This window comes from Diceros bicornis, chromosome 18 (assembly GCF_020826845.1).
Source record: "Diceros bicornis minor isolate mBicDic1 chromosome 18, mDicBic1.mat.cur, whole genome shotgun sequence".
NCBI classification, from domain to species: domain Eukaryota; kingdom Metazoa; phylum Chordata; class Mammalia; order Perissodactyla; family Rhinocerotidae; genus Diceros; species Diceros bicornis.
In genome coordinates, this window is record NC_080757.1 from 12,899,138 (window position 1) to 12,922,572 (window position 23,435).

Consider the following 23,435-nt stretch of genomic DNA (forward strand, 5'->3'; position numbering starts at 1 on the left):
CCGGGAGGGGTGTGAGTGGGAGAAGGAAGGCGGGCCCGGGCCCAGGCTGCTCATCACGGCCACAGGGCAGCCTAGCCCTCGGCCTCCTCCACTGCTCCTCGGCTGATGCGGCCCCAGCCTGATGGCCACCATGACAGCGTCAGCTTTGGTTTCATCCCACCCCAAGAAGGATTATTATACATCAGTTTCTGCATAGACTGCATCTTGTTCACCACCAATAGTCTACTTTTTATCTGTCACCATATGTATGTGCCCCTTTACCCCTTATGCCCACCCCCCAACTTCCTTCCCCTCTGGTAACCACTAATCTCTTCTCTTTATCCATGTGTTTGTTTGTCTTCCACAAATGAGTGAAATCATGTGGTGTTCTTCTTTCTTTGTCTGGCTTATTTCACTTAACATCATACCCTTCAGGTCCACCCATGTTGTTGCAAATGGGACGATTTTCTCTTTTTTATGGCTGAGTAGTATTCCATTGTATATATACCACACCTTTATTCATTCATCAGTTGATGGGCACTTGAGTTGCTTCCACGTCTTGGCTATTGTGAATAATGCTGCAGTGAACATAGGGGTACATGATCCTCTTTGTACTGTTGACTTCATTTCTTTGGATAAATACTCAGTAGTGGGACAGCTGGATCATATGGCATTTCTATTTTTAATTTTTTGAGAAATCTCCATACTGTTTTCCATAGAGGCTGCACCAGTTTGCATTCCCACCAGCAGTGAATGAGGGTTCCTTTTTCTCAACATCCTCTCCAACATTTGTTATTTTTCGTCTTGGTGATTATAGCCATTCTAATGGGTGTAAGATGATATCTTAGTATAGTTTTGATTTGCATTTACCTGATGATTAGTGATGTTGAACTTCTTTTCATGTGCCTGTTGGCCATCTGTATATCTTCTTTGGAAAAATGTCTGTTCATCTCCTCTGCCCATTTTTTGATCGAGTTGCTTGTTTTTTTGTTGTTAAGTTGTATGAGTTCCTTATATATTTTGGAAATTAACCCCTTGTCTGATATATGATTTGCAAATATTTTCTCCCAGTTGGTGGGTTGTCTTTTCATTTTGATCATGGTTTCCTGTGCCTTGCAGAAGCTTTTTAGCCTGATGTAGTCCCATTTGTTTATTTTTTCTTCTGTTTGCCTTGCATAAGTAGACACAGTATTCAAAAATATGCTGCTAAGACCATCAAGAAGACAGAGAGAGGGAGTGAGCAGGACGGAGGCCTCAGGCCACCAAAGGGAAAAGGAGGGGAGACCTGGAGCCCCTCTGCCCTGCCTGGTCTGGGTGCTGGCCCTGGTCTCAGACTCATGGCCCCTTTGGACCTCAGGCCAGGGCCCTGCGGCCTTTTCCATCCCTACCTTCCTTCTTTCCTGTTTCCTCCTCTCTCCTCCCCAAGATCTTCCCGCAAGAGGATGTGACATTGTGGCAGGAGGGCAGGGGGGCAGGTTTCTGGCTCAGGAGAACACTAAAATGGAGTAAGAGAAGGGTGCAGGTTTGGGGGAAGTTGTGGAGCCCTCCCCAGCACCACTTCTGTCTCCCCTACGAGGTCTGGCTGGGGGCATTGGCTCTCCTGTCCCCCTTGGAGGGTCTCAGCCCTGTGCCTGAGGCCCAGGCAGAGCCTGCTCAGGGCATCAGGGATCCCCTTTCTGTTCCAAAAGTGAGAAATGTGAAGGCTTGGTGTTTGGCGCCACCTTGTGGCCTGTTCAAGTTCTTATGCTTCGTCTCCTCAGAGCTCTGAGGGTGCTGGAGGATTCTGAGCACCAAAGCCTTCCTCTTCTTGACTCCAGAGGGACTTGTTACAGGGAGAAGGGACACGGGGCCCCACCACAGGCAGAGACGAGAACTGGACTAGCAGCCGATAGACATGCCTCCAAAGAGCTGATCCCACCTCTTATTTTCTGAACTGTGGCCTTGGGTGTCCCCCATCCTAACTCCAGTTTCCCAGCTGAACCAGGAAAATCGACCTCTCCTGCCTCCCTCTCCAGGAAGTGGAGGGCCTCCCTGGAGCAGTGAGTGGGACCCCAAAACGGCACACCCAAGAGTCTTGACTCCCATGAGGAGCCGGTGGCATAGAGGGGGCCAAGTCTGGGCCAGCTGGTCTGGACCAGAGAACCCAGACTGGGGTAGTCGGATCAGGCCCTTCCAGGACCCCTCCCTGAGCGCCCAGACCCCCCGGCCCCCAGGGCCCAGCTCCATCCCTCTCTGGGGGCAGGGGATCAGGGTGGGGGTGCAGAGGCCCTTCTCTTCCGTTCCAGCCAGCCATCTGCATGCATAGGAGGGAAGACGGATACTTAGATGACAAAACTACAAAGAAAAATAAAAGCGACTACCATAAAAGTCCAGGGACGGAGGGAGGACACACAACAGGGGGTGGGGGCTGCTTCTGGGGTCCCAGTAATGTGCTGTCTCTTCACCCAGGTGATGGGTACACGGCTGTTGGCTTTACACGTATTCATTATACGAGACTTGATGTTTTCGCCATTTTTCTGCCAGTGATAAAATTCACAACGAAGAAAAAGGTCTAATCACGTCTCACACTGCTTAAAACTCTCCCGCTGTTTCCGTTGCTTCCCTCTGTAGAAGGGTCAGGAGGCACCCACGGATTAGAGGAGGTAGAACTGAGAGGTTTGGCAGACGGTGGGCGGGGTGAGAGGTGGGGGCATGAAGGGAGGGGGTGTTAAAGCTGATGACCGGGGTTTCACTGCTTTGAAGAATGAGATGCTTAGGCCAGAGCCTCCAGACGGATCCCCCCGCCACCCCTTGGCCCCCAAACTAACCTCCTAATGGACTTCATTAAATTGCAGCTCTAACAACCCCACGGTCCTCTCAAAACTCAGGCTTCCCTCTGCCCTCAGGATAAATTCTAAGCTCCTTCCCCGGTCAAGGGAGCCCTGCAGCCCCTACCTCTTGCCACCCCGGCCCCGCCCTCTCCATCTCACTCAGCCTGGGCAGTCCCCTTGCAGATCTCTCAATCAGAAAACCTCTTCCCCTCGCTTTGTCCTCCTAACTCCTCAGCTAAAACATGATATGCTGAGGGCAGCCTACCCTCACCCCCAAATCAAGTGGGGTTCCCCAACCCCCTTACACCCCCTCGTCGCCCCTAGCACTTCGCATTCGTGGCATCTTGCAGAGTTTAATGTCTGCTGCTTCCATCACACTGACAGCTCCATGAGGTCCAGGAAACCGGTGGAAGCTTTGCTGTTGGACAGGGAGCCCCCGGGGCGGGGCAGGGCTGGAGCTCCTCCTTCACTCCTCCATCCTCCTCCCCAGCAGAGGCGAGGACGGAGCTGGACCCCAAAAAGCCTCAGCTCGGAACAACTGTGGTTTTTCCTCCTTACGAGGAGGAGCAGGAGCCCCTGCGCCCACCGCCCCTCCGCTGGGCACCTGCTCACCTCAGCGCATCCTCCGTGCTGCTCCCTCACTTCACTCCCTGCAGGGCAGAGGGAGAGCCTTCCCATTCAGGTTTCTTCCTCCTCCTATCGTTGCCATGGAGACTGATCCTGTGCACCTGGCCCGCCAGTTATGGTTCTGAGGGAAGGGGGTGTGAAGCCCCAAGCAGGGAGGGCCTTGTCTCTGGTTCATTCACTCATTCATTCAGGCTGTGTAATCTAAGGTTAAGAATTCAGGTTTTCGAGTCAGACATCCAAGATTTAAGATCCAGCTCTGACTCTCCATCCCAACTTTGGTAAGACACTTGACCCACCTGAATCTCAGTTGTGTCATCTGTAATTTGTCATAGAGTCACCGTGAGGATTAAGGAAGAATAAAGGAATTCACTTATCGCACACGTGTTAAGGGCTCAACCAACTTAAGCTATCGTATTGACGCCAGTGAGGTGCCAGGCACTGCTAGAGGCACGGAGACAAGGCCTTGACGCAATTGTAACAAGGCAACCCAATTTGAGAGACTTTTTTTCTAAGTCTTTCCCACACTTTCAACTTAGTTTTCATAAAACAACTCTTGCTTTCCCCCTTATGTCTCGTTGGTAGAGGACCTGAACTACATTCTTTAATTCCAATAACAAATATAACTGGCACAAACAGGGCTGGGAACAAACACCTCTGATGCTTGGGAAATAACTTAATGGGGGAAAAGGGGGAAGAGGCAGACCAGAGCAGGGTTGTTCAAACTGCAGCTCACACCTCAGTAGGGAGCCATTGGGAGCTGTCACCAGCATGTTAAAAAAAATGAAGTAGATAATAAAATATCAAAGCCCATCACACAGTTTCAGGAAAGCTTGTTTCATTAAACATATGTGTGTGTGCTGGGCATCTTACACGGGTACTGTTCAATGTTGCCTTGAACATTCCTGTGCGAGAAGACCCTCCACACACGCATTCACACACGCACACACACACACGCACGTACATTCTTTGCTTGGTCAACTCATTCTCTGGATCTCAGCTTTAAATGACGTAATTTTTGTGTCATAATATTCTTTGATTAATTGATTATTATTTGACTCGTTAATGCCGGTCTCTCCCCACACACTAGATTTGAGCTCCGTGGGGGTAAGGAATGCGTCTGTTTGTTGACCTTTGGTCCATTTTTAGCACAGTGCTTCATCTGTCAGACACCAGTAGATATTTGGAAAGACATGAGAGGGGACACGGGGAGGGAGGAGGAGGGTTGGGAGAGACCAGGGTGACGTCGATTGGGGCGTGTGGGTTTAAGGTGCCTACAGCCCCAGGAGGAGATGGGCATGAGGGGACAGGCACAGGCTAAGGAAGGGCAATGTGGTGTGGTGTGGTGTGGTGGTGCAGCACGTGGACGCTGGTGCCAGACTGACAGAGTTTGAATCCTTGGCCCTGCTTTGTACTAACTAAGGGAGATTGGGACCCAACCGAAGCTCTCTCTGCCTCAGTCTCCTCCTCTCCTCTAGGCTGCAATGAGGGTCAGATGAGTTCATAATATACAGTGCTTGGGACACAGCTTCCTGGTGCACAGTGAGCGCCCCATACATGCTCATCACACTCACCATCCCGTGGGGGGTCACTGAGGCCAGAGAGTGGGTGAGATCACCCAGAGATAAAGAAGAGGCTAAGGACAGAGCTTCTAGGAGCCCTTCAGCTGAGACATCAGCAAGAGAGTGGCCAGAGAGGTGAGGGGGCGGGTTAAACCAGGTGAGGATGGGGACAGTGGCCAGTGCTGCTGTGAGGTCAGGTAAAAGAGGGAGATGGTGGCGGGAGATTTCTAGAGGAAGGCATTCGACTGGAGAGAGAGGAGCGTCAGTGGGGCACACCGGGTGTGGGGAGGGGGCTCATTGGAGGAGGGCTGGGTGATGTACTCTGGTCTGTTCTCTCTTCCAGGATGGGATTTCCTGGGGGCAGAGTTTGGTGGAGTCTGGGGAACACAGGAGGGCAGTGCCTCGTCTCCGGAAGGCAGAGAGAAGTTTGAAACAAAACCTCCACGGGAACCCAGGGCTCCGAGCTCCCAGCTGCCGGCTGTTTCTGACGGATAATCTGAGACTCTGGACAGGATGGGAGGGTCCCCAGGAGCCCGGGCCCGTGTCTCTGCCCCGCCCAGTCCGACCAGCCTGAACCCTTTGCATTTCGAGGAGGGGCCGCAGTGGCCTGGGGCCGAGCGTCCGCGAGGGGGCGCGGGGGCTGGGCCGGCGAGGGGCGCGGTCGGGACCCGCAGTTACAAAGGAGAAGCATCTCGTCGCGCCAAGCCTGGCGCGGTCCTGAGGGATGAATGGGAACGGCCGGGCCAATCCGCGGGCAGGATTCACAGCCGCGAGAGCAGGGAGCCAATCGGATCCCGGGCGCGGCAGCGATGCGGGAACGGAGCCAATCAGCTGTGACGACAGGACCAGGGGCGGATCCGCGCGGAGTTTCAAATCGGCCGGAGTGGGCGAGGAGCAGCTGTGCCGGGCGTCCGGTCGACGTTGGGGGCTGTTGGGTGAGTGCGGGCCGGGCCGTAGTGGGGCTTCTGTTCTGAAGGGACCGGGGCGGAGCGGGTAGGATGGGCACGGCACGTGGGCGTCTGGGTATTGCAAGGTGGAAATCGGGGTGTCTGGTCAGTATGCGGGGTCCTGGCGGGATCGCGTTGGGTCAGCGCGAGTTTGTGAAAGAGCCGCTGATGGTGCCCTGGCCAAGTGCTGAGGCTCGGGAGGGCCGGTCCTGACTCTGCCTCCCTCCCTGAGGCAGGAAGCGGAAAGCAGGCTGGGATGGAAGGACAGCTGTTTTAGACACTTGCAGCAAGGGACTGCAGGAGATGCTGACCGGCCTTGTACAGCCTCTGCCCTCTTCTGGGCCTCGCTGCCCTCGCCTTCTAGGAAGCATCCTCCTTCCTATTCCCACAGTTGCCGAGTGCCCTCACCCCCGGCCTCGGCCATCCACCCCACCCCATGGGCCTCCGTCCCATCTCTTCCCCTGTACCCAGGGTCTCTGTGGAGCCTGGGCATGGGGGATGCCTTGCTGACCTGCCTTTTGACCTCCTTCCCAAGGTCTGGTGGACAGAATAGACTCTTGGCCAGGCAGATGGCCTCTCGGTGGCCAAGCGTGGGGGTCTCCTTGCGCCGAAGATCTCTCCAGGACCAGGAGCAGCTGGAGGAGAGTGAGATGCTGCAGCCTGCAGTCAGCCATCCGGAGACCTCCAGTGGGGCCCTGGGCTCTCTGTGCAGACAGTTCCAAAGGAGGCTGCCTCTGAGAGCAGTCAGCCTCAACCTGGGGGTGGGCCCCTCCTGGAAACGCCTGGAAGCCCCAGAGCCAGGGCAGCAGGGTCTCCAGGCTGCGGCCCGCTCAGCTAAGAACGCCTTGGGTGCCGTGTCCCAGGTAATGCTGACAGCGCGAACCATCAATTTATGGAGGGCTTCCTCGGTGCTGACAGCTGCTGCCCTCAAGGAGCCCCAAAGAATACAGAGTCCAAGAGGACAGGGACATTGATGTTTTCATTGCTGTGTCCCAGCACCCCAAATAATTCCTGGCACTCAACAAATAGTTGAATGAGTGAAGGAAAACAGTGTCATGGAGGAAATAGATCCTCACAGTACAAGGTGATAAGAGCTGTATTGTGATAGGAAATTGCAAGGAGTGGCTGATGGGGGGTGACACCAAAAACAAGCTCGGTGGGTGAAGCCTTCCCAGAGGAGGTGATTCCGCAGAATTCACCCACAAAAGAGGAAGAATGAGGAATGTATGAGGCAGGTGCAATAGTGTGAGTCCAGAGCCAGAAATGAAGGAGAACTGACAGGCGCTTAGTCTGGGTGTGGCCAGAGAACAGAGAGCAAGCTGGTGCAAGAGAGAGGGATCTGGTGTGCTGAAGGTGTTAGACTCTCCCAAGAGTGATAGGGAGCCATGGGAACCAGTGGGAAGAATTTTCAACAGGGTGGGAATAGGGTCCAATTAGCATATTAGAATTTGTTCTTTAGCTACTCGATGGAAAAGGAGTTAGAAGAAGATTCCCCCTAAGGGGGCCTGGGGCCCTAGCCTTACAGAGGAGTGAACAACTTTAAGAGCTACTCAGAAGGTAGATGTGAGAAGATTTGGTATCAGATGAGATGTGTGGGCAAGAAGATATCACATATGTTGGGTGTGAGGTACCTGTGGGCCTTCAAAGTGGGTGTGTCTTCAAACCCGGAGCTGGAGATGTGGAAAGGTGTCCCCTAGAAAGGACAGAGGCCATGAGAGTGACTAGACCTCCAAGGAGAGAACTGGGGGGAGGGAGGAATCTCCTTTGTGTCTGATTGAGAATCTCAAGATTTGGGAGAGGGAAGCTGTTTCTGAACCCTTTGCAGAAAGGTCTCTGAGCCAAATGTTAGTCCTTGTCTGGAAGAGCCCTGTGATTGTTTTATACCCCAGGGATCAGAGAAATGAAATGAGGTAGGCTGCCCAAGGTCACCAAAGTTACTCACCGAAGGTAACTCGAGTCTCTAACCTCCAGACTCTGGTTTGCCGAGGCAAAGACAGCCTGGCTGAGGAAGAGCCTTCACAGCCGTGCCCCAGCTGGAGTGAAAGGCCCATGAGTTAGGGCTTGATCCTGTGGGCAGTGAGAGCCATAGAAGGGTTTTGAGCTGTTGAGTGTCATGGTCAGAGCTGCCCTTGAGAAGGATCTCTGCGCACAAATGTGGAGGATGGATAAAGTGAGTGAGACCAGAGGCAGGGAGACCAATTATCTCATGGTATCCTGGGGGGTCAGCCTGGTCTTCCCTGGGCCTTGCCTTTGATTCTTTGGGTCAACGTGTGTCCCACAACAGGGGCTGGGCTTAGACAAATGCAGGCTCCACGTCCAAGAATGGTTCTGCTGTGACCACTGCTCTCACACCCAGCTCTGAGCTGGGTCCCTGCCATGCACCCATTTCACACAGACTCATCCACATCCCTCACTCCTGAGACTAAAAGCTGCCTGTACTTGCAGGATAGCTGGTGGGCCAAGTGGGTAGAGGTACAGCCTGGAGACTCGGGGTAGCTCCTCCTTGGCTTGTCTGTGCTCACCTTTCCGTGTACCTGTCACAGAGAATCCAGGAGTCCTGCCAAAGTGGTACCAAGTGGCTGGTGGAAACCCAGGTGAAAGCCAGGAGGAGGAAGAGAGGGACACAGAAGGGCAGTAGCCCCCCAGCTCGCAGCCTGAGCCAGAGGAGCACCCGGCTGTCTGGAGCTGCCCCTGCCCACTCAACCCTGGACCCCTGGGAGAGGGAGCATCACGGCCTCTCCGCCCAGATAGGCCCACGTGGCCACCCCCTGCGACGGGCCAGGAGGGAGGCTGCCTTCCGGAGCCCCTACTCCTCGACAGAGCCCCTCTGCTCCCCCAGGTATGAGGAAAATGCCCTGCCCCAAAATACCAACTGGGCCCCAGGGGCTTCTGAGCCCCTTCTGGGGCTACCTGGAGCCAGAGGCACCCTGAGCTGAGTCACATCCGAGTTCTGGCCCAGCTCTGCCCCCCGCTAGAGGGGGACCTGGGGAAGTCCTTCAGGGAGCTGAGCTCTGACAGTGTCACACTCACCCAAACCTCCTGGTGAGCCCCAAAGCAAGTTCTGAAGACATCTGGAGGCTGAGGCTCAGTTTCCAAGTGGGGAGCAGCAGAGCTCACCTGTCTGCAAGGTCACCTGCCCCTGACCTTGGCTTCATGGGCCTTGGTCCATCTGTTCTCTGCCAGCTGCTCCAAGTCGCTCTAATGTCACTTCCTGGAGGGGGGGTCTGGGGTGAGGCATTCCCAGTCCCCCCAGTCATCTCCTGGGCCTGTGGACCAGGCCCCAGTGCCAGGTTGGGAGGGGCTCCTACCACCAGTTTCCAACCATCACTGGCACATGCGGCTCTTCCTCCCATTCAGTGAGTCTGACAGTGATCTAGAGCCTGTGGGGGCAGGAATTCAGCGTCTCCAGAAGCTGTCCCAAGAGCTGGATGAGGCCATCGTCACTGAAGAGAGGTGAGTTGGCATCCCATGCTTCAAAGTGAAGCGGCCGGGGGGTCCCCCTTGCGCGTGCCGTGTTTCTAGGCAGGCCTCTGGTTCTGGCTCTGAGTGTGACCTTGGCCAGCCCCTCCCCCTCTCTGAGCCTCGGTCTCCTCTTCTGCAATAGGAGAGGGGATGAAAGACCTAGATTGGGGTGGTGATTAAGGATGCACCCTGGGTGTGCGTGGCCCCCTGGGCCTTGGGCTCCCATGTTTCTCCATCACCTGGAACCGCACGTGTGGCCAGGTACCCAGTTCCTGAAAGACCTGCCCTTCCCCCAACACTCCTCGTCGCTCCTCTGTGCCCTGCGCGCCCACGGAATTGGGAAAAGCTCCGTGGCTGCTGTGGAGTTCCTGGTCTGTCTGCTGAGGACCCCGTCCTGCGGGCAGGGCTTGGGTCAGGAGCTGCCCTAACTTGGGGCGGTTTCCCCATTTGCACGTGGCCGTGATGAGCTGTTAGGTGGGGCCCTGCCAGCCCTGACAGTACGTCAGGTGGGCCATGTTCCCGCCACGTTGCCAGGTCTGGTCTCGTCTAGTCCAGGCTGGGAGGGCCCCTCAGAGCCTGCCGCACCCAATGGCATCTGTCCCTCCCACTTTCCCGTCTCTAGTGGCGACATGACCCTTTCTCTCATTCGTGACTGAGGACAGCGCCCTTCAGGTAATGCTCCCTCCCACGCATCTCTCTCAGTGTCTTCCTCCTCCTCCTCCTCCTCCTCCTCCTCCTCCTCCTCCTCCTCCTCCTCAGGCATAAGCACATATGCATATCTGGAGGCAAGTTAAAGAACTGAGTCTTTTCTGGAAAAACCCACAGAGTTGATGGGCCCAGCAGAGTAGGAAGGGTGCTAGTCTTCCTACCTGCTCGGAGCCAGACTGCTGACCCCACCGACCCCATCACTAACTGAGCACTCCGGAGCCCCAAGTAGCTAGTGCCACCTTCCAGCTCCTCATTTTGGGGGGAAGGAAGGCTAAGGTGTCCCCACTTCCCCTGCCTTGAGGGGCATGAAGGGAGCTCTGTCTTGCAGGAAACAAGCCATATCTGGCCACCATGCCCTCACACCTAGGCTCCGTGCCTCCCCGTGAGTTCCCAGAGGAAGCCCCCAGGAGTCAGCAGCGCCCCTGGGGCACTGTTAGCAAAGACCTGACTGACAAGGGCCCAGAGGGAAGCTGCTCCGGGGCCTCTGCTCTCCTGCTCCGGCCATATCGAGGCCCACCATGACCTCCTACCACAGCCAAAGAGTGACTCGGGGAGACCTCAGCGGGCGGGAGTTGTTCATGCCACTACCCTCTTGGACTAGAAACTCATCCCACGCTTGCGCCTTGCGGTTGCTCGTTTGCAACGTGAAGTGCAGGCACCAGAAGATATTTGAAATCTGCAAGCTGTGTACCCAGGAGTGGGGTCTGTGGGGAATCATCCCGTGTCGCCAGTGCCGAGGCTCTCAGTACCCACCTCCCGCCCCTGCTCCCCCCATCGGAGCTCCGTGAGAGGGGACAGCAGAGATTCCCAGGCTCCAAGACCCTGTGCCCACGGGTACCTATTGATGTTCTCAGCGCGGGGCACTGTGGGTGTGCAGGGAGGGGTGGCACTGTTCACAAGCAATTTCTGCCCTTTGTAAATTATTTAAGAAATCTGCTTTGTCATTTTATTAGAAAGAAACCGGTGTGTGACTTTCCTAGATAATGCTGCTTTTTCTTAATAAAGACTCTCTTTGCATATTTGACATCTCTTCTCTGTCTCCGCCACGCCCCTCGCCCCTCTGGGCTATAGGTCTGTGGTCTGGGGCCCGGCTTTGTTCCCCTCACCCGCCGCCACTGCGAGCCCGCCTGCACCCAGCTCAGGGAGAACACGAGCAACAGGAAAGCTTTCTCAGCTTAGCTCAGCACAAAGCACATTTTAAAGGCAAATAAGATTTTTATTTAAGTGACAACGTTTGAGAGTTAAAAAGCAGCTCACATCAAAATCAAGACCAGTTGTAAAAATCTTTTAACTCCGTAATGCTCTTTGTGTCTTGTTAGAAATCTGGTATTTTACATTTTCTTTTCTAACGGATTTTGTACAAGGCAGCCATGAGGAGTAGAATGAACCTTTTCCACCACAGAACCACCCACCACAGATAATACTGAGAGTTACACACTTAGGAACAGTCAGACCACGGACAAGGTCAGACAGGCTGCCACCACAGAGCAGACGAATAGAAAAGGACGGCGGGGTCCGAGGGTGGGGGTCCCCGTGAGTGAGCCGCCCTCCTGGCCGGCCCCTCCTTGGAGTCATCTGCCTCTCCTTGTCCCACCAAGGGTGGGCTCAAACTCTGATTTTCCTCCCAACCGCCCTGGTGGTCTCTCCGCAAGGAGAGCATGACCCAGGCCAGGCCTCACTGCTTGGACTTAACCCTAACTATGATTTTTAAGAAAGTCCCCCCAAGCCCAGAAGGAGAGTAAGGAGGGAGGGGGTGTTTCTTTTGGCTGAACCAAAGAGAATAGGTTTCCAGAGCACTTGGCACCCAAACCCCCGGGATTTGGCGGGAAAGTTGATTGTTTTAAGGCGGGGTCAGCTGCAAGGCTCTTTGAAGTCAGGGCGCCCCTCCTGGGCGGGGCCGCACCTGGGCTGGGTGGGGCAGTGTCCATGCAAAACTGGGGCCACCTCTGGACCCATTTCTACCCGCCTCGGGGTCTGGCCTTCATTTAAAAATGGCGCCATGTTTTGTCTGCTGGACACTCCCAAGGTGTGGGTATGGACTCCAAAGTGGTAAAAGTATGGTTTAAAAACCATGAGATCCAGCCTCCCTTCCTTCAGAGGTCCCACCCCCCAGGAATCTCCAGAATACTGGGACGCAAACACGTTTTCTTTCTGCAGCCCAGCACCCAGACAGGAGGGCCACTCATCCAAATGCAGGAAGAGGCTACACTTCTTTACTACTCTGTGGAGCCTCAGGGCCTTGAGGAAACACCACGATGCTGGAAGGGCAGGCCCTGGCTCAGGATGTTCCCTGGACCCCCACAGGGCGAATGTCGAGGAAGGCGGCAGGCAGGCCCTCGGTCAGGACAGCCACCGGGTCGAGGAGAACAAACATGCCACGCGAGAAACAAGGAGCTTTGGTCAGGCAGGAAGATCTGTTTTCCAGCTCCTAGGCAGCAGGCACACCAGGAGCTGGAAGGAGTCTCTAGAAAACAGCCAGACTGGGGGTCACAGAACTGCTCGGAAAGAGGCAGCAGCACCCCCTCCGGGGAACAACACAACTTGGATCTCTGTTTTCCTCCAACTGAACTGGACGGACAAAACGAAACAAACCACTAGGACAGAAAGTGCACGCTGGTCACAGGGTTGCCGTGAAAGCTGTACCGCACGGACGCTGTCTGGGTTGGTCGCTGTACAGAACCGCACACACACATTCACACACGCCAACTAAAGCTCCAGGGAGTCTGTTCACAATCTCTCACTGTACACGGTCAGCATCTCAGGTGTGAGTCATCAGAGTCCCAATCCTGAGCTCTGGAAAGGAAGGGGTGGTGGCCTCCTGCTGTGTCCTGTGTCCCAGCTCCGACCCCAGAACCACAGAACCCTGCTCACTCGGACTCCAGATTCCCCAGGGTCCCCGCACTCTCTTGCTCCCAGCCTGGGGTTCTCAGGAAGGGCAGAGGGAATCTAACTGGAGGGGGAAGTATCTCACACTAATAATTTCATCATTTGAGAGTAATACATCAGTGGCTTCTACAAAAAGGAGATGGTGGAGTTGCAGAGAATCAGACCAAGTCTGCCCAAGTTTAACTCAGGGTACATTTTGGAAAGGATGGGAAGGATTAGGTGGCTGTGCCATATGAGCTGGTGCCTTATGGAGAGCCAAGAAGGATGAAACGGCAAAGAAGGATGGGCCCGTGTGAACTGCCAGGAGGCAGGACCAGAGAGGAGGCTGAGGGTGATCACCCCGCCCCAACAGACTTGCCAGCAGCTCTGGGCTCGGGTGCTGATGCAGGGCTGAAAGTGGGGCAGAGAGCTGGCAGACAGGTCTGGCGGACGTGGCAGGATCTGGCAGGCTGGAGAAGACACTTTTCTAGTAGAGAGAGCAGGGGTGGGGGCTGGGACTCGGACCCCTCCAGCCTCAGCAGGGCACCCAGTTTGACAGGTAATTCGCAGCAGCGGTGCCAGCCGCCCCCACCAGCAGCCACTGTCGGGGAGGACGTTGGCCACGTGGGAGCTGCAAGAGGTAGACATTGAGCGGAAGCGACACTGAGCTGACACAGCTGCTTGCTGTTCACAGACGCCTGGGCCCTGGGGCAGCCTGGCCTCTGACATGGAGCTCTGGCTGAAAGAGCTGGGACCAACCTCAGTGACAGCCCTTGGGGGCTCAGAGGCAAGCCCACATGGCCAGGGAACAGGGGGAGTGCAGGAGACCAATGCCCAGGCCAGGGGCTCAGCAGCAGGAGGGCCTGGGCAGGCTTTAAGGGGCCCCAGGAGAGCCAAGCCCTGCCTCCCTCAGGGGACGACCCAGGAGGAGGTCATGGGCACAAACCAAGCTGAGTGGCAGAAGGAAGGGAAGAGAATACAACAGTTTGAGCCAAAATTACGTGACCCTCCAGAACCCTGGGATGTCAGCTCTATGCCTTCCAGGAGCCGAAAGGGAGAAATCAGTCTGAGCAGAGCTGGGGAGGGGGAGCCAGATCAGTCCCTGTAGGGGGAATGTCTCTGTCCCTGGGCCACCAGGTTTACACATCAGTGCAAAGCGAACCTCTCCGTGGAGCAGGGGTTCCTTCCTAGCGACCCCCACACCCAAGAAGGGCTTCCGTTGAAGCGGTGGAGCAATAGCTGCCCCCTCCTGGCCCACCCAGAGCCCCTCTCTCAGACAATGTGGAAGGTACAGATCACTGGACACTCCGAGGGGCTCTTTGTCCTGAAAAGCCTCAGGGGCCGAAGTGCAGGACAGCCTAGGAGTCAAAAACTCGCACCAATCTCAGCTGGGGAGACCCCCTCCAATCACATAAGGAAGGCAGGGCCCAGAGAGGGCAAGCAACAGGCTCAAGGGCTCACAGCCAGCCCAGCTAGGCCAGAGCCCAAGGCCACAGCCTCACAAGGGAGGGCACCAGGCAGGACTCCAGGAAGAGGAACGCCTGTCCTCAGGGGCCACGGGAGGAGGGTGAGGATACTGAGCACAGGAAGGGGGGACAATGGACAGCTGCAGGAGGACAGACGGTCAGCACCAGACCCCACCCCACCCCCCGGGCAGTGGACAGACACAGCGAACATAGGATGAGCCCAGGGGACATCTTCTCACTCCAGAAAGTGGCCACTTTGTCGTAAGAGAGCCAGGCCCAACATGGTGACCCAGGATGTCACAGGGAGGGCAGGCACAAATGCCACTGGCCCCTCCACCAGACGGCCAAGAAGCTGTACCTGCCAGTGCTGTTGAGCCCTAGTCTGGTGGCTTCTCCCTCGGGGCCCGCCTAGCATCGCTGCTGAAGCCTCAGCAACTCAGAACGACGGTCGACTTTGTCAAAGCCTCCAGCTCCGGGCTGGCCTGCCCCCAGGACCACACAAACATCGACCCTGACTCGGGCCTGCAGTCACAGGCACGGGGCAGGCAGCAGCAGCTGCGCCGAGACCCCTGGATCCCCCCCCCTCGCAGCCCAGGGAACCCCCCAGGGCTGGGCAGGGTCCCTCCCCGCTCTGGTTGGACACTGCTGGACAGACACGGGAGGGAAAAAGCAGGAAAAGGCCTGTGTCGGGGAGAAGGCAGCCCCTGCCATCCCCGCAGGCAGCCTGGTAGGGTCCCCCTACTCTACGCACAGCCCGGCCCTCAGGGCACCGACTCGAACTTGGGGGGCCCACGCGCCCAGCTGAGCGCGGGCAGGGGCCGCTCGTGGTCCTTGTCGGACTCGGGCTGGCTCTGGGCCCGCTCGGGCTTGGGGTTGGCCGGCGGCTCGGGCTGCTGCACCGACATGGTCCTGCGCAGGTGGTTGCGCTTCCGCAGGAAGTCGGGCTGCGCGTGCAGGCCGAAGCTGCCCTTGCGCAGGATCATGCGTGAGTTGTTCTTCTTGGGACGCGAGCGGTGGCCGGCCTCCAGCGCGGCCAGGTGCGCGGCGTAGCCCTCGCTCAGAAACTGCGGAGGGGACAGGCGTCAGGCCAGCGGGGCGGCCAGGCCCCTGGTCCTGCCCCCCCAACAGGGCCCTTTCCCTGGAACACGCTACCAGAGGGTCTCCAGCTTCTCCAGGGAACCTCCCAGAAATGGGGAGCTCATTACCGTTAAAGGCTCCCCACCCAGCTTTGGACAACTGCTCGCTTCTGTCTGCATGGGTGGGATACACCAGAGTTCTCTAGATTCGCTGGGGATGAAGCTCCCATCCTTGTCACTCACTAAAATCTCAAAATGTAAGTCTCTCCCACCATCCAGCTTCTCCCAGTATAACTCTGTCATTTTCTGGCCCCCACAGCTGCCCTTCTTGCCAATCCCTGCCGCCACCGTGACCTCAGAGCCTTGCTACTCAAAGTGTGGTCCATGGACCAGCAGCATCAGTAGCACCTGGACCCTTGATGGGCAGAAGCCCGGGCCCCACCCCAGGCCAATGGAATCAGGACCTGCATGTCAACAAGATCTCCCGTGATGCGGGGGCGGTTAGTCTGAGAAGCGCTGCTCCAGTGCTCCACACCCCGAGGTCCCACCGTTTCCCGACCCTCCACCTGCTGGTCTGTCTCAGACACCTTACACCCGACATGCCCCAGAAGGAGATCATCACCTTCCCTTCAGTCTGCTCCTTCTCCAACCTGCTTCTCAGTCCCAGTAATGGCACCACCTGCCCCATCACCCCAGCCAGAAACCGAGGTGCCAGTCTGGCTTTCCCCTCCTTCATCCCACACCTCTGATCCATTCATTACCAAATCCAATCCGTCCTCCCTTGGGAAGGCCTCTCAGACTCTTTGCCTTCTCTGCATCAACTGTCTCCTTCCTCTATCCACCTTCCTGCAGCCTGACAGTGCTCTCTCTGAATCACAAACTTACTGCAAAGACTTAGAGGACCTAGTCCCAACCTGGCAAGGCCCACAGGCCATCGAGGCGCCCTGCTGCTCCGGCCGCCTCTCCCCTGCCTCCCACATCACACTTAGCCAGCTTGAGTCACTCGCAGTTCCCAGAATATGCATGTGCTCTGTCACCTCCTGACCTTTGCTGTTGCTGCTGCTGTCACAAATGCTCCTCCAACCTCAGGCCCTTTCTGGACAATTCCTTCAAGCTGCCAAAAACCAACCTTGCCCCTGAGTCCAGCCTAGCTGCTCCTCTCTGGGGCCCCACAATTCCCTGTGCTGCCCGTCATGCACTATAGCTCTTGCCACACTGCACTGTCATTGTCTGCCAATTTCCCCATCTCCCCCACTAGACTGGATGACGTGACATCCGATTCCACCAGGGATCTCCCCTGCAGCCAGCACAGGGCCTGGTCCAAGGCAGGTCCCGGGAGTGTTTGTTGAATGAATGAATGAATGAATGAATAAGCAAGTGATAGAACGAATGAAGGAATGAACCACCTACTCCCCCAACCCTTTCCCTGGCCCCCAGCCATGCCTCTACCCACCTGGCACTGGGTTTGGTACTTCTTGGTGGGCCGGCCCACGATGAAGATCTGGGAGGGTGGCAGGCCCAGCACGCTGTAGACGGAGATGTCCTTCGTGGAGCCATAGGCCGCGCTGATTTTGATGAAGCACTGAAAGACAGGGCAGCTCATGGAGGGAGACCCCCCAGGAAGTCTTCTTAGACTCCCCCCACCCCGAGAGCCTCTGTTTAGGGACGCTTCATCTGCCCACCTAGACTCCAAGTCATGGGTCTGCCCTGTGTCAGGAACCACCCCCCACAGTGGCCCCCTCTCCCAGCTCCCATGCCGCACCCAGACCCCAGGCCTGACGCAGGGCTCTCCTGGTAAGTCATGGCCACACCATCTGCTGACCCTACTCCAGCAGCACTATCCGTAGGTTATGTAACAAGGGGGCAAAGTGCTCCTTCGTGGACACGGAAATCGAGTTCCTAGCTTACATATCACAGGGCCAAGACCAGAGGCCACTTCTGTCTGGCCCCTGACCCTGGGCCAGCCACACCACACCAGACTGAGGCCCACCATACGGCTGCTGCCTGTTGCTAACTGGTCGCACATCCTCCCCAGAAGCCTCTTCCCAGTTCAGAGAACTGCCCACGCTCCTCCTCGCCCCAGTGTCACTTCAGATCCTCACCCACTCCCTCCTCTGAGGGGCTCACCGTCCAGCTGCTCCTCACTCTGAGCCCCCATCTGTGTCGTCTTCTTTTCTCTCACTCACCCTCCCCGCAAGTTCACTGGAGACTTTTGTGGTCCCCGGTCTCAGCGTTCCTTCCTCCTAAGTCCCGCCATCACTGGGATGGCTTCCTGCCCACGTGGATAACCCACCTACCACCTCAGCCTCTAGGCCTCTTTAAGGTCAGTGGCCGTCACCTCCAGCACTGCCCTCTCTGAACTCTGAACGTCCGCATCCCCAAGCTGACCCCGCTCCCTCCCTTCCACGCCTCTTACAGCTCCCACCCCAGCTGCGCTCCAGCCTCATCGACGCCTGTGTTCTGTGCACATCCCCTCCTGCCTCACCCCCTCCTCATCCAGCCTGGGCTCCCTGTGGCACCCCTGTGTTCTCCCCCTCCACTCCGGCCCCCTCATCCTCCTCCCACCCCCGCCTGGCCATGCCTCAGCCCTGGAATTTCTCCACCATCCACCTTCTCCCTTCCTATATGCCAGCTACCGAGGGCTGCAGGAGAAACACAGGACCACACGGCTCCTGCCCTACACAGCCTTTCTGCCGCCACCGAAAAACTCTCCCCGATTTTTACCTCCCTCCCTGAACCGCTACCCAGTCCCGCAGGTGACTCTGCCTTGGATGAACCAAAGGGAGGCCTTCCTCAGCCCACTGCCTGCTCCTCGTTGGTTGCTTTATTCTCAGCCGGCCTTGAGCTCAGAAGGAGCAGCTCACTCCTGCACCTTCAGTCCAGTGAGTCCTCTCCAACCGCACAACCCCTCTGAGCTGAGACCCACCTTCTCTGCTTCTCACTCCACTGCTTCTGCCCCCTTGGACCTGTGAAGTGTCCCTACCCCAGCGAGGCCATCAGTGTCCAGTCTTCATCTAGTGGACGGTCCTCGCTGTACCACACCTCCCCACAAGAAGGGCACTCTCCTCCCTGGCACCTGGAAGCTTCTCTCCTGGCCTCCTCCCCCTCTGGCTCTCGCTGGTTCCTCCGCCAGCTCCTCTGCCTGCTCTCGGGGCCCAGCACTGACTCCTCCCACTCCCGTCTCCTGGCTTCAGGGACCTGCACCCTGCTGACACTCCTCGTCTCCACCTGCAGTCAGCCCCTTCCCTGAGCCACGCCCTGCGGCTCACGTGGCTCGTGTCCCGGCCACACCAGCCTCGATGTGGCCACAGCTGAGCTCGTCTTCCTCCAGCCGGTCCTCCTCTGTGCCCCCTCATTCCATCCATTCACTCATTCATTCTGCTAACCTTTACTGAGTGCCTGCCATGTGCCGTCATTGCCCCAGGTGCTGGAGACAGATCGGTGACAAAACAGACACCAACTCTGCCTCCACGGAGACCCCGGTCAGGGTAGTAGCACCTCGATCCCTTCTGGTCTCCCAAGACAGACATCTGAGAGCTCCTCACGCCCCCATCCAGCCATCACTGAGTCCGACAGTTCCCCCTCCTGACTCTCCCGCCTGTGCGTGCCTTTCTCCCCACCCCATGGCCACCACCTGATCCTGGTCTTCTGTCTCTTGCTTGGGCAGCAGCCCCCAACTGGTCTCCCTGCTTCTCATTTCTCCCACCAATCTGTTCTCCACACAGCTGCCAGAGGGATCTTTGTACAACCCAAATTAGACACTGCCACTCCCCTGCTTTAAGCCCCTCCATGGCTCCCCACTGCCCCCAGCAGAGAGTTCATGGTCTTGGCCTGGTTTCCAAGGCTTTCATGGCCTGCGAAGCCCAGGTCCCTGATGACCTCTGGGGCCTCAGCTCCCACTTGACCAGGTCTGACCCTGCACACACCCCTATCCTGGACACCTGCAGCTCTAAGAACATCCCAGGCTCTTTCCTATGTCAGTGCCTTTGCACATGCTGTTTCCGTGTCCACCTGACAAACTCATACTTATGCTTCAAGACTCACCTCAAAAGTTACCACCTCCCAGAAGCCTTCCCTGGCCTCCCCAGTACTGTCTCCTCTATTTGCCAATCAGTAAATTGTCTAATTACCCATAAGTAAATTGTTGATCTACATGTCTTTCTTCCTCTAGATCTGGGATGGGCAGACTTTTTTTGTAAAAGACCAAATAGTAAATATTTTAGGCTGTGCACTCTGTCGCAACTACTTGACTATTCCGTCGTAACTCAAAAGCAGCCATAGACAATACATGAGAAATCACATGGCTGTGTTCCAATAAAACTTTATTTATAGGGCTGGCCCCGTGGCTTAGCGGTTGGGTGCACACGCTCTGCTACTGGTGGCCCGGGGTTTGGATCCCGGGCGCGCACCGACGCACCGCTTCTCTGGCCATGCTGAGGCCGCGTCCCACGTACAGCAACTAGAAGGATGTGCAACTATGACGTGCAACTATCTACTGGGGCTTTGGGGAAAAAAAAAAGGAGGAGGATTGGCAATAGATGTTAGCTCAGAGCCGGACTTCCTCAGCAAAAAGAGGAGGATTAGCATGGATATTAGCTCAGGGCTGATCTTCCTCACAAAAAAAATAAATAAATAAATAACTTTATTTATAAACACTGAAATTTGAGTTTCATATAATTTTCACACGTCATAAAATATTATTCTTGTTTTGATTCCGCCCCCCCCAACTATTTAAAAGTATAAAAACCATCCTTAGCTCACAGGTCACATAAAAACAGGCTGTGGGCCTGATTTAGCCCGTGGGCCACAGTTTGCCAACCCCTGCTCTAGATCAGCAGTTCTCAAAATTGTGCAAGCATCAGAATCCCCTGGAGGGTTTGTTAAAACACAGATTGCTGGGCCCCCTCCCCAGAGTTTCTGAGTCAGGAGGTCTGTGGGGGGTGGGGCAGAGATTCTACATCTCTACTGCGCTCCAGGGGCACCGTGCTGCGGGTCCTGGGAACACACTGTGAGGACCAAACACAGCTCCAGGTCATAGCTCCAGAGAGCACATCCCAGGTTCTATTTGTCTCTATGTGGCCCCAACACCGAGGACAGAAGGAACACGATAGGCACTGAGGTGTCTGCTGAATGCATAACCAGATGCAGAGACAAGAGTTTAGGCTTTAGGGTCAGGAGATGAAGGAGGGAAGTCTGACTCTGAGATGTTGGGCAAGTCCTGGGCTTCACTGAGCCTGATCTTTCTCATCTGGTGGTGAGGATGATAATTCCTACCTGCAGGGCTGTCAAAGGAGCCACTGAGATCCAGGGGAATGTACTTTGCAAACTGGGCATTGGCTTGCACAGTTGGAGGATGCAGAACAAGTGGATGAGGCCCCCGGGGTTGATGGAGGAGGAGTGGAGGAGGGACGTGGAGGTCTCATCCCGCCCCTGGCCAAAGCCCCGCCGGGGCTGGACACTCACCTCCTGCATGAGGTTGCGGAGGAAGATGGCCTTCTGCCGCAGAGGGTCGTGCACCAGCCCGTCCGAGAAGAAGATCATGCCCTGTGGGAAGTTGTGCTGGGACAGCCACGACACCACCCGCTGCTTCTGCATGTCCGGCCGCCCCGTGATGTAGAGGATCATGTAGCCCAGGTCCTGCCAGTGCCTGGGAGACAGCATTGCAGGGTCCAGCCCGGCCCCAGCCCCATGCAGGCCACCCACTGCCCAGCGGCCTGCTCTGCCTGCTGCCCACCCTGAGAAGCAGAGGGACTGTTGCAAGGAGCACTAAGGGAAACAAGGGGGACCCCCAAATTCCCAGTCCTGGTTGAGCCCCTGAGCCTGGACATCCCTCCTGGATGACCCACAGGCCCCACATGCCCACAACAAAACCGATCTCCTCACTGCTGCCCCCTCTGCTCTTGTCCCCTCCTGCATGATGCCGCCATTGTCACTCAAGTGTCCAGAGCAAGAGACAAGCCGCCTTTGACTCCTCCCCTTCCCTCTGTGTCTCCTCCTTCCTCCCCCATCAGTAAGCGAGTGTTTCATTCTACTCAGCAGGGTCTTCACTCCAGCCTCTCACTGTCACCCACTTCTCTCCTGAGCTCAGGACCCCACTCTCGCCTGGGCCACTATGAGAGCCGCCTGGGAGCCTCTTTCCCTCCAGCTCCCTACTCCAGTCCAACCTGTGCAACCTCGGCAGGTTACTTAACCCTAAGATTCCAGTTTCCCCATCTGTAAAATGGGGGTAATAATAACAACTACCACATAGGGTTGTCCTAAGGATGAAATGAATTAACCGCTCCCCCCAACATGCCTGGGCATGGTGTGCGCTCTACAGTGGCTTTATTATTGTCCGTACTGTTTCCATGGTGATTTCTGGAAATCATGACTCTAACCCCATTTCTCCTTCGCCCATTCATGGCTCCCCCGTGCCCTCAGGTCACAAGTCCTCTGCACTGGTGGCCCTCCATGCTCTGCTCTGAGCCTGGCTTCGCTCCAGCCACACGGAGATGCCTTGCTGCCCTGGACGAGCCCTGTGCTCCTCTGCTGCAGACCCCTCCCCTAGACCGCCTTCATGCCTCCATCTCCTTGTGTTCCCATCCTCCCATCATTCCAGGCCCCTGCCATCAGGAAGCCTTCCCTGCTTCCCCAGCAGAATCAGCCTCTCTTTTCTCGCAGCACAATGGGAAAGTGTTCTCCGTGACGTCACATGGAATCCTGGCTGCAACATGTCAGACGAGCCCAGACCAGTTTGGGGGCTTTTGTGGCCCTAGCCACCAACTGGCTACCACAGATTGGGGGTTTCCAAACTTGGAAGATGATCTGAGAGATTTGGGGAGATTTTGTAAGAACGTACAGTCTCAGATGTCACCCCGGGGATTCTGGTTAGTTCTGAGGTGGGGCCCAGTGACCTGTGATGATAAAGAGCAGCTTCTGTGACTAGCAAAGTTTGGAGAGCACCACAGTGGCCCCAGGACCCCAGGGGAAGGAGCTGGGAGCACCAGGTGGAGCCCCAGAGAGGAAGGACCACAGCCTCCCTTTCCAAGCTGTGGGAGGGGACGCTGACTCGGGAGGGGTCTGGAGAAGACGTCGTAATGGGAATAAATGACCCAGCCTTACAAGGGGGAGGTTGACCCCTGAGATGAGCTTGAGCCTGTCCAGGGCCTGTTCCCACAGGGCCAGTGGCATCTTGAGGTCAGCGGCCTCCTAGGAGCCCCTGAGCCAGGCTAGTCTTCTCTCCCCAAAGCGACCACTGCGACTGTGTTGAGGCAGGGCAGGCCCCGCCCAACCCCAAGAACTCCCAGGGCCCAGGATGGGTTCCACTCCTGGGGTTCTGATCTCTTGGAGTCCTGGGTCACAGTTTCTCATGGCCCTGACTTGTTTTCCCTGCTAGACTGTGAGATTCCTCCAACCATGAGCTCCCTCTGCGTCAGGGCCCAGCACAGAGCCTGGCTCAGGAAGGATGGATGGAGACAGGGAGGCGGGAAGGGAGGAAGGCACTCAAGTGGACCTCTTTTGCTTTTCTACTGGCAAAATCCTTCCGCACCCCTCTTAGCAACACACTAGCCCTGGGGGACTGCGTCTCCCGCCACACCTCCTGCCCTGTCCTAATCTGGCCTCCACAATCCCACTGCCATGAACTTGTTCCACCTGGTCCCCAAACATGCTCTGCTCATCTTTGTCCTTGTCACCCTGTGTCCTCCTTCTTGGCCTATCAAAATCAATTTTGTATTCTCTTCTTTTTGCATTTCTGCATTTGCTAATCTTTGTCCAATGGCATGGATGGCTTTTGTAAAATAAAAATATATAGACATTCATCCTTCAAAGGCTATCTCAAATGCCACCTCTCCCAGGAAGCCTGCTCTGCTTTCTCCAATCGGCTGTAATAGCTCCCATCTCTCAGTTAGCACTGTGTGTCAGCTAGTCTTGAAAGACAGCCCACAGTGAGCCACGG

The 23,435-nt window shown here is 56.3% G+C and overlaps 2 protein-coding genes across 3 annotated transcripts in view; one reads left to right on the plus strand and one right to left on the minus strand.

The window, feature by feature from the left end:
• Window positions 1-5,834: 5,834 nt before the first annotated feature.
• Window positions 5,835-11,111, plus strand: PIMREG (PICALM interacting mitotic regulator). 2 transcript variants are annotated; one of them, XM_058560009.1, is made up of 6 exons: window positions 5,835-5,910; window positions 6,458-6,785; window positions 8,466-8,761; window positions 9,280-9,375; window positions 10,007-10,056; window positions 10,421-11,111. In XM_058560009.1, exons 2-5 carry the CDS (start codon window positions 6,492-6,494, stop codon window positions 10,038-10,040), a joined length of 720 nt encoding a protein of 239 aa, XP_058415992.1. In that variant the 5' UTR covers window positions 5,835-5,910; window positions 6,458-6,491; the 3' UTR covers window positions 10,041-10,056; window positions 10,421-11,111. The 2 variants fall into 2 exon arrangements, with proteins under 2 accessions (XP_058415992.1, XP_058415991.1); XM_058560008.1 differs by having other exon boundaries at window positions 10,007-11,111.
• Window positions 11,112-11,198: 87 nt separating this feature from the next.
• The window catches only part of PITPNM3 (PITPNM family member 3), a 94,033-nt gene continuing 81,796 nt past the window's right edge, over window positions 11,199-23,435 (minus strand). The window contains exons 18-20 of the mRNA XM_058560007.1: window positions 20,963-21,146; window positions 16,953-17,081; window positions 11,199-15,487 (exon numbers count right to left, since the gene is read on the minus strand). Of these exons, the coding sequence (XP_058415990.1) occupies window positions 15,185-15,487; window positions 16,953-17,081; window positions 20,963-21,146 (616 nt within the window). The 3' untranslated portion in view covers window positions 11,199-15,184. The remainder of the gene's footprint in view (window positions 15,488-16,952; window positions 17,082-20,962; window positions 21,147-23,435) is intronic.